Here is an 18,347-nt window from a genome sequence, read left to right as displayed (position 1 = left end):
TGTTTTAATAAAGTTAAAATGTTTTAAAAAGCTATAAAAGGCTAAACTATTCCATGTTTGACTAAATTATTAAAAGAGTTTCCTTTCTATTGTCTATCCGGTCAAGGTTTATAGGGATTTTAAGAAGTATTAGTAAGTTATTTATTGAGTAATTAAATTACTTTTCAGACAATTCAGTAATTAGAAAAGTTTTTTAAATACAACACTGATAATGTAATTAGTAATTAGTATTTAATTACTTTTTTGAAGTAACTTACCCAACACTGTTTAAGATTTTTCAGTATCGATACTTATCGAAATATCAATATTTTTGACAACACTACTACTAATACGACTCAAACAAGCCTTGTCCCCTTTATTTGGCATATGCCTTCGGTGGGAATTATTTAAATGAAAACCACTTAAGAAGACTACAATCGAGGTGTTTAAGGGAGTTCAGAAAAGCTGCTTACTGATGTAGAAAATAACTGCCTTTTGAGTGGACATTGTGCTTTGTAACTTTGCAGACCGTTTTCATGCTCAAACAGCAACATTACACACTAAAGAAAGTTAAAAACTAAAAATAAATAAATAAATATATATATATATATATATGTTATAAGAAGACAATATGAATTTAAAAAGTCTCACTTTTTCATCCAGGGCCTTATGATGCTCAAAGAGGGATTTCAAAGCTTTGAGCACTTCTACCTCACTAGACACCCCGGATGGCGGAGGAGCCTGCCTCTTCACCACAGTCATCCTCAGCGAACGCTCGTGACGAGACACCAGACACTCCAAGTGCTCCAAAAGAAGCTATAGAACAACATAAAGATGCAGGAACACACAAGCACATACTAGCACATCCATCCACATAACTTCAGTTGAGCTTGTTCTATTACACTTACAGGAAGAAAATTTCTCGTTACAAACTGCTACTTATTAGCTTTGTATATTAGCATGTAACAGCCCAATACATTATTAAAATCACACAAGTGTGAAAATAAAGTGAATTTTGGGCGCTTTGCATTGGAAATGCATGTCGTAAGCGGATTTAGCTGGCACTGCGACATCAGATGGTCTGAGTTCATCTGGGGTGCTTACATACCATACAAGCCAAAAAATCTTGCAAACCGCCCTGAGGCTGACAGAGTCTACAAGTGAATGGACATCTTTTACATTGTTCATGACAATGCAGCAGCATGAATCTGGCAATGGAGATATGCACACTTCCATTTGTCACCCGCATCACCTCAGCTGTGTGAACATCCTCTCCATTCATACAATCTAGCAGCACTGGCCTTGCCAGAAACATAAAGACCGCTGATGCTGCACGATGTATGGCAAGTCATTTACATAAACATTTACCCACTGACTACTTTTCAGGAGAACTAGTTGACTATTAAAAATGAGTTCTCTTACAACCCCTAGCACAGACACTACTACCATTCAACAATTTAAGCTCAGTTTGATTTTTATATGTTTTTAAAGTCTCTTATGCTCACCAGGGCTGCATTTATTTGATCAAAAATAGGGTAAAAACAGTAATATTGTGAGATATTATTAGAATTTAATATATTTTAAAATGTAATTTATTCCTATGATGGCAAAGCTCAATCTATCTATCAAAGAAATCTTACTGACAGAAACTTAATCTAAAATAAACAAAAGCTAAAATAAAATACTGGGACAAAACACAAGCTTGTACTGCTGTACTGTCCCGAATGTATTGGGATGTCTGGTCACCTTAACACACACACATACTCACCCTGGTATTATTCCTCTCTGCTTTAAGCTCAGATATCTCCTCCTCTTTTTCTAGAAGCTGCTCTCGACACAAATTCAGCTCCTTAGTCAGGGTAGCAAACTCCTGTCAGGAGAAAGAGAAAGGAGGGAGATTAATTATTTCAATCAATATAAATAATTCACACTAATATGCTACTGTTACACCAAACTAATACACAACGTTGTGGTCTGACATTTTTTACTTTTATTCATAACTATTCTTCCAGGGCTATACAGATCTGCTCATGGAACGATAATAACTCTTTCAAATAGTCACATTTCATGATGTACGCTATTTACTGATCTAGCTTTACAGTCTCCTCATGAGGCAATGAGAATGAATGGTCATAGCCCATAGAGCGCCAGAGTTAGTGAAGCTTCATGTCCTGTTCCCACAATTACTGGCCTTTTGTTGACCAGGGCCACACATTTTGAACACAGGACCACACAGATGGATATCACTCATTTTCTGTAGTGTGAGTTGGACATTCAGTCAGCACAAACGCCAAAACACCAGTCATTCATTTATTTATTGTATTCTCTTTTTTTATTTTATCTTTTTTTCATTGTATCCTTCCAAATTCAATTTAGTAATGTTAATCAAAAATGGTTATGAAACCACCAATGGTTATAAAAACTGCTTATTTGTGGTGAACTTGCAATTACTCTGCAACAAATAAACAAATATAATGTTAATTTGCAAGATGAACATTATAATTGTAAAGGGTATGTTTTTGCTACTATATCTTTAAGACCTCAACAGTATACAGTAAGTAAATGACCACTGCTCTCTTCTTACTGGAATAGCTGGCTCTGTTGACCATTTATCTTGAAGTTTGTGAGTACTAAATAAGTACTGATGTGTAAATTTGGGCTCTCAAATGTAAATGCACTCATGGTCACAACATCATAACCAAAACCATGTCTGTATAGTGAACCTTGCAGACACGTCTACCACTGCACTGACGAAATCCAGTCATTTCAATAGGAATCTAACAGATTTCCAAACAGATATTGGAATAGGTTCAAGATTTTTACACTAATTCACTGTGTACACTTTAAAATAGTTAAAGGGTTAGTTCACCCAAAAATGAAAATTCGGTAACACTTTGGTATAGGGAACATGTATTCACTATTAACTACGACTTTTCCCTCAATAAACTCCTAATTTACTGCTTATTAATAGTAAGTTTAGGCATTGGGTAGGATTAAGAATGTAGAATAAGGTCATGCAGAATAAGGCATTAATATGTGCTTATTAATTACTAATAAGCAGCTAATATTCTAGTAATATGCATGCTAATAAGCAACTAGTTAAAATGCCCTAAAATAAAGTGTTACCGAAAATTCTGCCATTAATTATTCACCCTCATGTTGTTCCACACCTGTAAGACCTTCGTTCATCTTCAGAACACAAATTAAGAGATTTTTCATAAAATCCAAATATGAAGCGACGAGAATACTTTTTGTGCACCAAAAAAACCAAAATAATGACTTTATTCAACAATATCTTGTGATGGGCGATTTCAAAACACTGCTTCATGAAGCTTCAAAGCTTTACAAAACTTTTGTTTCGAATCAGTGGTTCGGAGCGTGTATCAAACTGCCAAAGTCACATGATTTCAGTAAACGAGGCTTCGTTACATCATAAGTGTTTCGAAATTTCAATGGTTCACCACTGGGGGCCGTGACTTTGGAAGTTTGATACACACTCCGAACCACTGATTCGAAACAAAAGATTCATAAAGCTTAGAAGCTTAATGCAGCGGTGTTTTGAAATCTCCCATCGCTAGATATTGTTGAATAAAGTCGTTATTTAGTTTTTTTTGGCACACAAAAAATATTCTTGTCGCTTCATAATATTAAGGTTGAACCACTGTAGTCACATGAACTGTTTTGAATATATCTTTAGTACCTTTCTGGGCATTGAAAGTGTTAATTGTCTTGCTGGCAATGCAGGCCTCAGATTTAATCAAAAAGATCTTAATTTGTGTTCTGAAGATGAACGAAGGTCTTACGGGTGTAGAACGACATGAGGGTGAGTAATTAATGACAAAATTTTCATTTTTGGATGAACTAACCCTTTAATATAACAGAACGGTCATTAAAATCAACAAAAACCTTTTATCTCAACGATGAGATGGATCTATAACAGGACATCAGTCACATTATGCATTTACATTACATTAACATTAACACTGTGCATTTCTCTAGCAGCATGAAGGCAGCGACGTTCTGATTTGGGCTCTCTGCCTCTCAGTCCCGCCGGCATCCGGACTGCAGTCTTGCGTGGCTCAATTGCTCTGTTCTGCGAATTGCCCTGGCCGGGCCTCTGGCACTAGTCCCAGTTAACCCAGCTGTTCCTCGTGGTCTTTTGGGAAACTTTCAGGGCACTGTTGAAGCATGTCAACACCCCCTCCTGTTTCGACACGCATGCATTCATACGCTCTTTAATTCAAGTGCACAAAATACTAGGGGGCTGAAAAAAGGGTCACATGGATTCTCCACAGATGGTGAAGTGAACAGGAGAACTGTCATCCTTGCTGAGCGGCAACAGGGGGATATGAAATTCTTTTGCTATGGCGGAGCAATAACAATCCTAGCGTACATGGGTTTGAATCTTATAATGTCTAAAATAATATAATATAAGGTTTCAAAATAAATCGCAAAAAAGCACCACCCATGATCACGTGATCATAAAAGCTTTCTTAAAGGGATAGTTCACCCAAAAAATTTAAATTCTGTTTAAAAACTTGAATGGTTTGCCTTCTTCTGTGGATAGTTATTTTGAAAAAATTTTCGTACATTCAATGAAAGTCAATGGTAGTGTTGATTTGGACATTGACTTTCATTATGTGTGCAAAAATGGTTAAAACATTTATTAAAATACCTTCTTTTGTGTTCCACGGAATAAAAAAAGTCATACAGGTTTTGAACAACATGAGAGTGAGTAAATGAAGACAAGACTTTCATTTTAGGGGGAACATATGGAAGCTTTTTTTCTGTGAGCTGTCTTAATAACTCCTGATTCCTGCTAATGAAGAGATGATCACACTGACAATTACTGTGTCCGAATATGCCTACCATACTATACAGCATGTGAAAAAAAGGTATGTGAGCTGAGAAGTATGTCCGAATTCATAGTATTCATTATAGGTGAAAAGTACTGACCTACTAATTCCGGCGAGATTCTGAAGTGCACATTCGATGGACACTTTACTATCATATGAGGCCATGGGAGGGGACAATGACAACATAGTGAATGTAGTACATGTAGTACGTAAGTTTCAAACCAAATGTAGTACCTGTTATATAATAAGTGATTTCAGAAGCAGCATGAGTTTATATTAACACACTGTATTCAGGCTATTGGGTCAGCTATGATTGCCATGCTAAATGAATACTTTCAAGGCCACACATTGTGTTAGTGTGCTGTTTTTCTGCTTTTTGAATAATGCTGCTTGACTGAAATGTAGGGGCAGAAAGGACCGGGAGGGGGAAGAGGAAAAGGAAAATGGGTCAGTGCGTTCATTTGATTTTTTTTTCTTTTCACAGGAGTGGAGGAATAGGCAGAAAGCAAGTTCAAATCCACAAACAGATGTTGGATCTTCCCGCCTCTTCCAATCACTGCAACAGCCTCTGAAAAACCAAAGCATTTCTCTGATATAGCAGGGTATGGTTGGAAAAAAAAATTGAAACTAAAAAACACATTGTATCAAAGAAAGCAATTCTATTTCAATCTGCCTTGGCTCCTCAATAAATGTGTGAGAATAAACAAAAAGGAATTGAAAACATGCATTTGGGGTTTGTCATCAGAGATTGCAACTTCAGTGTTGAATTCAAAGGTAAATTGTGTCTCCCAACTATAGAAGTAACACAAGAGGATTTTCTGTGCTGAGGTTTTGCATTTGAAGCCCTGGATTATATTTGTATTGTGACTTGTGAGCGTGAAAAGCTGAAATCCCCCCAGTTAGTAGTCGACTTACTTTCTCATCTAGAACTTGTGGTTCTGCTTAAGTGGTTGCAATAAACTTTTCAGCTCTTGAAGTCAACCCAGCAACTATTAATGCAATAAATGAGTCTTAACAAAAAATATTTCAAACTGCAATGTGGCACAAACACTTATGTAATCAGATTTAGCATTTGATATAGGTTACTTTTTTAAATGTGTTAACAACGTTATATATGATATCTGCTCATAAACACTCCTATCTGATTCTCCTATTAATCCAGAAATTTTCACACTGTAAATGAAGAATGCGATAATACCAAAAAATGGTCAATATTAAAAATATGCATTTTGTTTTAAAAAATTAAAATCACTTGTTTTAAACACTACGAGTGAATCTAAGCAGTTACAACATTATAATATACAGTATATTCATTTTTGTATTTGCTAAGGATTAGATTTAATGGTGTTATTAAATTCTTAGAGCTTTTTCCCTAAAAACAGAGAAAATAAGCATGCATAATGAATTACCCAATATTGGCTGATAACGGATATGGTACCAATATACTGTGCATATATATGCAGCCTAAATGGCATTCATACACTTCAAGCCCTACTGGTGTTGAACATTTGCTACATCTGTGATAACTATATCCCATTTATAATCACAGAACTACTAAAACTCTTCAGGTGAGTCAGTCCGACTGAGATATAATTCGCAGGCTGAGCCTCTGGGAACACTTTCTTCATTTATGCTTCAATGTAGGTACCACAGTTAACTTCACTGTGTGTTTTAAAACCATTTTATCAACAAAGGAAATTATAAGACTAGCATAATTACTATTTTCCTAGAAAGAAAGAAAAAAATGGCACCACAGGAAAGGAACACTGCTAATTACAGGTCATTTTTATGGACAAACAGTGAATTGATAGTTGTGTTTTCATGAGGTGATAACATGAGGTGTGAGCGCTGTCTCATGAGAACAGAACACTGTTAATGCCTATTAGCTCTTAAAATTCTGGATACAAACTTAACAACCTATATTTTTCTGTTATTTCTGTTAGTTTTGATGGCTATAAACCACCATCCTGCATTATTTAAAACTTTTCTATGGCAAAAATATTTGATCTTTTCAAATCAAGACAATGTTGTGCATGGCAGGTAAACTCACTAAGAGGTTTCTAAAATGTCAAAATGTGCTGCACTGATAAAAGAGAGAAAAATCCACAATGTGTCGGCCAGCAGTGTGACCTTGTGAGACGGTTGTCGGCAGGTGAGCAGTGTTGAGCTTAGACAGCTCCAGGGATTTCTCTGTGTTTGGTTGGTAAAAGCCTTGGGATTAAGGAATGGAAGGAATATTGCCAAATACAGCAGCGTTTCTGAGCTCAGGATTAAGTCATATTGCAGTCTGCATTACTACAAACACCAACACACAACACTCACACACACATTATAGAGACTATTCAATATGCCAAAAATGGTTTCCATAGTGTACAACAGATTTAACGGTATTGTTGATTTGACACCTGACATGGTTAGTAGTTAAAAGTGATTCATGCTTCTTAACTCATATGACAGTGAATAAAATAAAATAAAATAAATGTCAGTGCAGATAAATGTGGATGGGGACTCCAAAGTCTGATCAGGTATGTTGGTTTTTACAATAACCGTTTATATATTTAAAGTCTCAAGTGACAAAGTTCACTGAGCTCCTAACAAACTTAGGTCCACCAAGGTTTTTCATAAATGCTCCATAGACACTCATCCGGACCTGCCACAAACAGCTTTAAACTTTTTCCCCACCTCCACCAGATATGCTTACAGTAAGCCGATTTCTCTTAGTCGACCTACCCTAAATCCATAACAATGTTCAATGTCTTGTACATGAAATAGGCTCTGTGTAAAGAAACATGTTGACAAGAAAGGCTTCACAAATAACACCAAACATCTGTTCTTTTTTAGCTGCTCTCTGTTGTTGACTGAGACCGCTCAGTCAAGCCTTCCTGCTCAACGAGTGCATTTGCATGCAGAACAAAAAGATAATCACTAGCAAAAACCAGCCCATTATAAATAACCCTTTTTTTACATGGAAATGATTTAACCAACAATGCACATCAGATGTGTGCATATTTAATAACCAGACAGAATGCTGATAAATAAACTAATTCAGAGTAATGGGCAACAAATATGTCCATTGGGTTTTTGTACATCATTAGTGACCTATCTCCAATAAAAAAATATGATGATGGTTTAACCATAATCAGTGTAAGATGCAAATGTAAATGTATGCAAATATTGTGGGAACTTTTTTCTTAGCTAGCAAATAAGATTACAACTTAGAAATCAACATGATTTCTTTTTATTAAAAACATAATCCAACATCTAACAGTAATCTAACTGAATAAGTGAATACGCCTGGAGATGTGATGGAAGAAATCTAGGGAAGAAAGCTATTAGCTTTAATTAATCACCTCAAGCTATCTGTGAGATGGCTGTCTGGCACAATATACAGACGGTCAGCTATCTATTCCATCTTCATTTTGCTTAGTGGGCGTCTGCTTTCATTAGCTTGTTTATATGTTGGAAAGCATGTGAAATTTGATAAATCTTGCTGTAATAGCACAGGAACCACAAGGTCTTTCTTTTCAATGTAGACTCTGTTAGCAAAGTGGTGCTTGAATAGAGCGATACAGCTAATAAAATTGCATTTTTTAGACAAGTGAATTGCTGAATAAGAATCAACTGATTTGATTCACTGAACTGATTCATGGAAATGAATCACATTTTGCTAAAACACCAAAGGCACTATTAAAACCACCATATTTGCAAGTTGCAGGAACAATCATAAAATTAATGTATCATTAATGACATTAAAATCATTGCAATAATTCAATTTTGCTTACTTTTTTTTTTTTTATATATATTGTGCATATATATCACTTTAAACAACTACACACCCTGATGGTCCATCTCCAGTGGGCATTTCAGAGTACAAATAGCAGACTGAATCTCTTGGCTTGGTGTTGATGGGTTTTTAAGGACTGATGTTGGTTTATTTCAAACCACAGCTGCTCTTTTTGGCTCTTCCACTTGGCCCAAAGCAAAGAGGGAATTGTTGGAAAATATGCAGAACCTGGTGCTCAATTAGCTGCTAATGGATTGATTCCTCTAAAACACGGCATCTCCTGTGGGATCAGGACAGATTAGGGGCATGCCCTCCAGAGCTGGAATCAATCATGTGAGGTTTGGACAGCAGTTGCCGAAACGCTGACAGGATGCCTATGGGCACTGGAACAAGTGAAGCAGAGGCGAGGAGCTAGGCTTTAAGGTTGGCATTTAATGAGTTAATCTTAATCCTAAAGCATGCTGATTGATCAAGGCACTCTAGAAATAATTCATTTTTACTCAGAAACCAACGTCCTGCAGATTCACCGATCCATTCATTCAATCATTTCACAGAGAGATTTTATTCTCACACTTTATAAAATCAAGCTAAATTATAAAATTGACCAGTTTCTATCACTTTGCTCAGTCTCTGACAACTCATGCCAGCTCAGTTATGACAGCGCACATATGAAATGTGAATCGAAAAAGTGAGAGTAAAGGAAACGCTCCATCAACTGCTAGCAGCACAGATGGTTTCACTGACAAACCAATGTGAACATTACACCAATCACTCATCACTGCAGTAGTTAAATTAAAACATGCAAAATATGTATAGAAAATGTCACTTTCCTCCTTGATTGGTCAAATGTGGGCTAATGATAGCCTCCACAAAGACTTCATTCCAGGTCAGGGTCACAGAAACATTATAAATCACTGGCAACATAGGTGACAATATGGAGTAAAATCAAACCTGAATCTGCAAAAAAACTACAAAATGTCACTGAAGGAGAGAATAAATCAATAAGTGACTCAAGGTCATGTGTTACAGTGTATCATGGGTACACTGGCGTGACATGAAGCAGAGATGTGGTAAAATCCCTATAATGTGGCTTATTGTTTTTAAAAAATGGCAGCAACAGCAATATAATAATAGACAAAATTGTATATATTAATAATAAACATAAGATCACAATGAACATTTCTTCCACCAATTAATACAGTTTACTAGTCTAACTGCAGCCTGTGTCCATTATATGATTACCGTATAATTGAAAGTCATTTAAAGACTTTACTAGTTAATAGATTTGGTAACATTATTCAGTCCTCTCAATACAACATCAGTATCACATTTTCAAGTATTCAAACTTATTTCCACACTTGTCTTATGCTGCTTTCATGTGAAAGATAGTTCCGACAAATAAGACAATTCCGATTTTCATTGGAAATTTCCTACTTTCCACTTCTTAAGTCGTGATTACAAGCTTGTCGCCTTCAAGTGCTTTGTTGTTGGAAAGAACAGGAATCATGGAGGACACCAGGTTTATTCTTGCCTATTTTTGGGAAAATCTTATTAAGCCAAAATGATATTTAGCGTCTCATTTATTGACAACAAAACAAACATTCACTGCGCTATCTAGATAATCAGCTTGCTGACAATTCTGGAATTTTGGTCAAATACAGGCTATTTTTGCTGTATTATATGCTTCAAATTATTATTCATATACGTAGATATGCATTACTTTAATTACAAGACAAGGCAATGTAGCTGTTTTGAAAAAAACTAATAAAAAATACCAGTCATGGTAGCAATTGTTCTTTATTTTTTTGCCTTTTGCAAATTGCAATGAATTTAAGAGGGTTAAAGACTTACAATGGCTAAACCTGTCTGAAGCATGTCTATAGACTATTACACCATAATATCCACTGTGTTTGCAGACATTTTAATGTATAATTTCAAATGGGATTCCAGTCTCATCTGAATGCAGATTTATGGATAAAGTATCAGACAACACAAAGAATCACAACTGATCTAATTCAATACATACTAAAGAGACTCAGTTGATCAGAATACAGGATGCATATGTAAATACAGATTAGTGTTTTCAGCACCTCCACTTCCCTCTGTGGTGTGATATCAGTACCATGGTAACGATGGCTCGAACACATTCGCTGTCGTCACCCCTGCCAATGCGGCAGAGAGCGATGCCTTCCTGAACTTTGTGTGTGTTAGAAACAGAGACCAGCCTTTGGGCATTACTACACTAACTGCCTAACATGTACAACTGCACAACTACAAAAATGCTGGGTTGTTTCAATCCATGTTTGGGTCAAATATGGACAAAAATTTAATTAAAAAAATTAAAAATGTAATTTAAAAAAATTTAAACCAGTGATTGGGTGATTGGGATGAAATAATCCAGCATTTTTTTAGAGTGTGGACTTATTTAAAGAGGGCTCTCTGGAATATTTGATTCTGATTGGTCATTCGCTGCATTCTGCAGTAAAATCTGAATTACTGTTGATCCACGCAACCAATTTCCTACATAGTTGCACTATATTGTGATGTGTTATATCATTCTCGTTCTTGTTTCTTTCTTATTATGTAAAAAAATCTCAAATCAATATTTCATGTCTATTTCTTTCTTTATGTATTTAGTACACTGTATTTTGAATTATGAATTGCATTGTGTTTTGTTTTAAAGTTGAAGGAAATTTTCGTAAACTTAACGGAAAAGTACTGGCAATTTTTTTCTACTATGTATTTTTTTCTTACAGTGTAGTCATTAGTAAGGAATAAGTGACAACGCATCATATCCCAAGCCTCCGTTTCTAATTCCAAATCGTCATTTTAGAGCTGTAACGGAAGCTTGAGCCACTGATATGCAGACTAATGCAGTTAGAGCGAGTGAGAGAGATTGATTGTTTGCTTAAGTGTGTGTGAATTACCTAAGTCTGTGTCTCAGCAGCAGCATTTCTACAATAGCGCAACTGCTTCAAGAACCGCAACGTTTCTATCTCCATACTGAGAAATGTCATGTAGCTTTTTAGTTGCGAAACCATTTTATTGATAAAGTCGCCAGCGCTGATAACGAGTTTCTATAAGGTGTGTATGTTTCTGTGTGTGTAAGTGTGAGTGTGTTTCTATACTGTATGTGTGTGCATTTGTATGGCAGAGCGAGCGGGAGGAAAAGAGCGTGCTTTCCATAGATAATAAAACTTTTATTATTATTTGTTATAGCTATTTTTGTGGGTTTTAGTTCTTTTGATTTTGGTGACTGTAAGGACTTTTGAAATAACTGAAATCATTCGGCAAAGTGATATGGAACTGTAATGTGGTCAAGACCTTCCTGGAACTCCATGCGCTTCCTCAAAAATAATTGTACCCCTTAGAACTTTCGTCAGTCAATCAGAATCAAGCATTCAACAGCCCTGTAGTATAAATAGTTTAAGTTTCAATTTAAGTTCACTGAAGGATTGATTGGTTGAAGAATTGATTGATTGATTGATTGATTGATTGATTGATTGATCGATCGATCACCGGTCTGGTTTATTTTGCTGACTGTATATCATCTGTCATATAACTGTTTGTTATGTCACTTCCCCACTAAAGTCAGCAGCAACATTACACTAAACAAGTTTTAAACATTCATGCAGCTCCGTTATTTGTTCATTTAGAGATCTGCCAAAAACATCATCTTTCTTTCTATTTTTTATTAAAAAAGAGACATACAGAATTATGTGCAGCTCTAAAATGTCAGAAGAGGCAGGAACCCGATAAGTGAAAAAAGGTTTTGGCACAGGACCACAAGTTTGAATCAGTCTTACATAAATTTAATTAGGAGCAAAGGCAACAAAAGCTGAGTTGACAAAGTGCCAGAATACACATTTACTGAAGTGTATCACAGACACAGGGACACGGCTCAGTGGGACCGGTGCTGATCCAACAGCCCAAAGCAGAGATTACTGAGAAAGACAGAGAAGATAAGAACAGAGAAATCACACAGAGAAAAAGGCCGCATTTACAGAGTCAAACTAGGGATGGACCGAAATTTCGGCCCACCAAAAATTATCGGATGAAAAAAAAGAAAAATGGCTAAAAATATGAACCAAAATAAATGGCACCCAGCCCCGCAGTGTTCAGAGTTCAGAGCTCAAGTTTTACTCTCACTCTAGCCGTTATTACTGCGCAGTGTGATGCTTCACTCAATATTCCATTCTATGCACGTGCACTCGGCTCACAGCTCATGCGAATGCTCCATTTATGTGGAAAAGCAAAGTCCGCTCAAATAATGCACAGACAAGAAGTTTCTATGTAGTATACTTGTTTCTGTTTGCAAAAGCCCTACTTGGCTGTAACATGGTGTGGTATAACTGTGTTGGGCAACGCTAATATGCTCAAATACTTTGATAATATTAGCTTTGTAGGACTATACATTATTTGGATAATTGGTCAAAAAATAAACCTGTTAAATCTGATTCTGTTGCATAGAAGTGAATAAAGAATAATATATTGATATTTAATATTAATATATTTTCTGTCCAATTTTAGATTGTTACTTTTAAATAAAAGTGTGGTGATTTTATTTTATTGGCCAGCATTTTTTAAATTCAGTATCATTAAAATGATTGAATTTCATTAAAAATCTTCTAATATTAAAGGATTAGTTCACTTTCAAATGAAAAATTACCCCAAGCTTTACTCGCCCTCAAGCCATCCTAGGTGATTTCTTTTTTCCGCCAGACCGCCTTCCGTATTGAACTTACGGAAAAAAAAAACAGAACTGATGTCACATCAGTTAAGCTTTTTCCGTAAGTTGAATAGGGAAGGCGTAGGGCGTAGCGTAAGCTTTTTGAACTGCGAGAGTTTCACACTTTCTTCGTAAGTTGAATATGGAAGGCGGTCTGGTGGAAGCTAGATATTTTACTTCATAACTTGTTAAATATGGATTTTTTTTTTTTTACACAAATGCATCGTTTTGCTTCAGAAGAATATTTATTAACACCCCGGAGCTGTGTGGAATACGTTTATGATGGATGGATGTGAATGGAGGCACTTTCTTCAGCTCATACTCATTGGTCCCGTTCACTGCCATTATAAAGCTCGGATGCGTCAGGATATTTATTAAAATATCTCTGACTGTGTCCATTAGAAAGAAGAAAGTCATATACACCTAGGATGGTGTGAATAAAGCTTGGGGTAATTTTTATTTGAAAGTGAACTAATCCTTTAATACAATTATACAAAAAAAAATTAAAATACATGATTTTATGTTTTTAAAGTCATATAACTTATTAGCCAATACATTTAATTTACAGTATTATGGAGAAATTCAAACAGATGAGTGCAAATACACTACAATATAGAAGATTGAATCCAAATTCAAATGAGACATAATTAATAAAATACTTAATTTAACACGTATTTGCATTTTCCAAGACAGGCATCTTGGTGGATTAATAAAGAATGTTTTCTGTTTTCAAACAGAACATTGCCTGATTGTACTCATCTCTCCTATGCATTTTACAGACAGCCAGAGACAACAAAACACAATAACCCAAGCCTAACCTTTCTTGCACTGTAATATATTGTAGAGCACAGACATGATTCTATTATATAAAAATCAGTTTGAGTAGGGCATTGTATTTGTTTATCTGCACATCATAATAGTTAGAATTAAATATTACATTCATCAATACATGCATTACTAATCTTTTTTTTTTTTTTTTACACATTTATTTTAACAGTATTTTTAAAAATATCTGGAAAGTACGCCCATATGCTATTGTAGTCACAACAATTGATAGAAATTAGTGCAGTTACACTACCATTCAAAGGTTTGGCATCAGTAAGTAAAAAAAAAACAAACAAACAAAAAAAAAACTTTTATTCAGCAATGAACATTAAAATTAATCAACAGTGGAGGCAGACGCTGTGAAGGTGCTGACAGATGTCATTCTCATCGGTGAACTCCAGTAACGTCCAGCACAGTCATCAGGCTCACCGAGAACGAGAGGAAACTCACAGACTCACATTCGGCAGGAAAATACATATGCCAAGGACAGATACGGCTAGCTAGCCTGAGAGGATTTTGGAGAAGGATATAACAAGAGTTGAACTGAGCCCCCAATACTGAAAGTGTAACTTTTAGGTGATGTGACATAACATGACCAAGGGACCCGTCACATCCACACCATCAGCTCTTCCAGAGTTGTCTTGAGTTTGGTTCTTTCATGCATCACAGACGTTCTGTTTCTGACAAGCTTAAAAGTGCCTTTGGTGAGATATAGAGAATATCCATCATCAGATACACAAGAGAACACAAAAGACAGTGTCGACACCTCCTGACAGAACCAAAGTTAGTTCTCCCCAACAACTTTCACATCAGCTCAACTCCTTTATCACTCCTTCTCTTGTTCTCTGTGGTGCCTCAACCCAAAATAGCTTCATTCATGTATTCCTCATTATTAAAAAACAAAATGAATGTTTCTGTCTCAAGAAACCTGGCTTGGAGTCCCTCCAAATCATTCTCTCTCTCTAGGGATTCAGGTGACAGAAAAAGCTCAAGGAGTTCACTGCGGTAAGTGCTTCAGAATGCATCTTGGAACAGGACACTGCGTCTCTATGTAGAGAAATATGCAGCATGGAGATTTACAGTCAAATTATTATGATAGTTGCACATTATATACAAGCATCATACCACCAGAAGCATCACTAGACATGAATGACATTTGTGGCTTAGCCCATTAGAGCCACAGCATAATACAAAACTATCTTCAAATGTAAATAATTCAAAGCAGACATTTTTATAGGATTTTTAATTTGGCTATTAAATGTCATAAAGTTTTGCTAGAAAAGATAATAAAATAAATGATCAACTAATATTAAGAATCAAAGAAAAAGTAAAAGATACAATTAATGTTGCAAATTCCAATCTAAGAGAATTCTTTACTTTCTAAGTTCCGTTTTTATAGACCATCTTGGTTACCCCCCTATTATCAGACAATTTCAGTTAAATTAAAATAATGCATAAAATAGTTATGTGTAATTTTTTTCCACAAATATAGTGGTGCAGGTACGACGTCAGAACCCGAAAAACTAATTCACCTCTGGTTCCTTCAAGATTTTCCTATGGGGTTTTATAATGGGGTTTTTCCATTCATGTGTAAAATAAAGCCTGTGGTAAACTTGACTATACTTTGACGTTTTGTTCTACAAAGTAAATTACATACACCCATAACGAATTTTGAAGCAGTTATGTCCATTTTTGAAAACGTACATTTTTAATAAGAAACTAGATAAGACAGCTTGTATTAGGGCTGCACGATTAATCGGACGATTAGAAAAAACAAAACATTGAAATCACGCTTAAACGATTTGGCTTAGTGCGATTATGAAATCGCAAAGCTGCGATTATTTTTTTATGCGCGGCTTGTCAATGAACTATGGCTCCAAATGCTAATCCATCTGAAAGCACTGCGAGTTTGAATCTTTTGTAATGTGCATTTGAAAAAGCAACACGCGTCAAACATCTTTCCAGACATGGGAAGCATTTATTAACATCTTTTTTTTTTTTTTACTCCAAACTCATTTCATAACGACAGTTGAGCATCCTTCTGTGAGATGATGTGGCTTCTTACACAGAATAAGGCAGTTGTGTTTATTAGTCATGTTTAATCAATCAAAACGTTTCAATCTTCTGTTTATTCAGCTACAGCGATAGTATGGAATTTCCTGGAATGACGCATGTTCTACTTCGGCAGTAGGGCATATTTGCAGTTTCTGCACAAGAGCGCCTTCTGGCTGTCAGATGGAGAAGCATTTACTACTGATCACAGAGCCGTATAGCTCTGACAAGCTGCACATAAAATAATTGCAGCCTTTGCCGAATCGCGTGCGATAAAATGCCGATAAATCGTGCAGCCCTAGCTTGTATCCATTGTTGTTATGACACTCATCAGTATGTATCTTGTTTTCAGCTGTTTAGCAGAACAGTACCAAAGACAACAGCTTGTCTTTAATTAGCGATACCACACGTGCTGGACGCTAAAAGATGCCACTGTACTGGGCCTAAATGTGGATCTGTCACTGTGATGGAGACAGCTCTGTGGAACAGTGTGTACAGACACTCAAAAGGGCACTTTAAATAAAGCCATCAAATCCCCAAGCTGAGCAGAACTGTGAACAAATCAAACAAAAATCAAATATCAAAGACTATATATATATATATATATATATATATGTGTGTGTGTGTGTGTGTGTGTGTCCTTAAAAAAATCATATATACTTTCACTATAATAAAATAGAGGAGATAATAAAAATAAAATTATAAAATACATTATTAGTTATATATATATATATATATATATATAAAAAAGAAAAAAATACATAAAATAATCATATCATATTATAAAGAATCATATGACAAGAAAAAACTATATGAAAATAGTTAAGATATATGGAAAAAAACAGTTTCACTATAATAAAACAGGAGATAATAGAGGACATAATAAAAATAAAATTAGTTAAAATCAATCTATCTATATTAGTTAAAATATATATAAAAGAAAATATACATAAAAGAATCATATATATTTTAATTATTACTTAAAATATGAAAATACGACAAAAAAACTATATGAAAATAGTTAAGATATGTTAAGACACACACTGTATATATATTAATATATTTTGTTTTGTTTGCAAAATTTACTTAAAATATGACAATATGACAAGGAAAACTACATGAAAATAATTTGTAGTATATATATATATATATTTATAAATTTTGCTATGTTTGCAAGATTTCCTTACTCTGTATTCATTTCTCTTTTTTTTCTAGTAAAACTTCTAAGCATCCTTAAAACAAAATGAATTTACTTGAAAAGGAAAACTGCATATCATATTAATACAAGAAAATATATCTCGAGTTTGTCTTTTTCAAGCATACATCTTAAATACTTTAGTTAGGTTTATGCTTAAAACAAATATTTGCCAACTGGGTATGAAAAACAAACAAATTCAAGATGTATTCTTTGAATACAAGTCTTATTAACTTTTATTGTTTAAGGATGATCTTTACTGGGAAACAATACAAACATAACAAATACCTCCACACAAAACACTTCAAATAAGCAACAAACACATATGCGCTTCTACACACACATTAAAATTTAAATACGCCACTGAGAGTGGCCTGTTTCCCTGCTTTGAGTTAATTAATGCACCATAAACCTGCAATGTAAGCAAGTCAAACAGCCACTTAGTCTGCGTTCCCTCTGAGATTTACTTTCAGGATGACTCCGCACAAGAATTCCCATGTAGGCAAAAGGCTCTAACAAGAAACACCTTGGACAGCTGACGCACCATTCAGGAGTACCTTGCACAAGTTTAAACAGCCAGCCAATGGCAGGATGGGTCACAGCCCCTCACCTACCTGAAACATGTATGTGCTAAAGTAGATCCCATTGTTTAGTTGGATCTTCGGAGAGGTGAGGTTCATCTCGCAAGAATCATATCAGAACCTGGTTTGGATCTGCGAGCCCCCCGCAGCGAGGAGAGAAGGGGAGGGTGGAAAAAGAAAGAGAGAGAGACAGAGAGAGAACAGAACTCTCCCTCTGTCTCTAAATCCCTGATGGATGACAGTAAGCTAGAGAATAAATTAAAGTATTCGATGCCGGCTCTGCTTAGCAGACAGCGATACACAACTCTTCGGACTGAGACCCACATGGAAACGAAAGAGACTGAGA

At 35.4% G+C, this 18,347-nt stretch overlaps 1 protein-coding gene across 19 annotated transcripts in view; it reads right to left on the bottom strand.

The window, feature by feature from the left end:
* The window catches only part of ppfia4 (PTPRF interacting protein alpha 4), a 118,755-nt gene that overhangs the window by 50,912 nt on the left and 49,496 nt on the right, over nt 1-18,347 (bottom strand). For 18 of the 19 annotated variants that reach the window (XM_051913461.1, XM_051913447.1, XM_051913450.1 and 15 more), the window contains exons 2-3: nt 1,748-1,849; nt 631-795 (exon numbers count right to left, since the gene is read on the bottom strand). In XM_051913461.1, coding sequence (XP_051769421.1) covers nt 631-795; nt 1,748-1,849 — 267 coding nt within the window. Of the gene's footprint in view, nt 1-630; nt 796-1,747; nt 1,850-18,034; nt 18,282-18,347 lie in introns of those variants that run through there. The other variant, XM_051913460.1, reaches the window with a different exon arrangement.

Source organism: Ctenopharyngodon idella, chromosome 11 (assembly GCF_019924925.1).
Source record: "Ctenopharyngodon idella isolate HZGC_01 chromosome 11, HZGC01, whole genome shotgun sequence".
NCBI classification, from domain to species: domain Eukaryota; kingdom Metazoa; phylum Chordata; class Actinopteri; order Cypriniformes; family Xenocyprididae; genus Ctenopharyngodon; species Ctenopharyngodon idella.
This window is presented reverse-complemented; position numbering and strand designations above follow the sequence as displayed.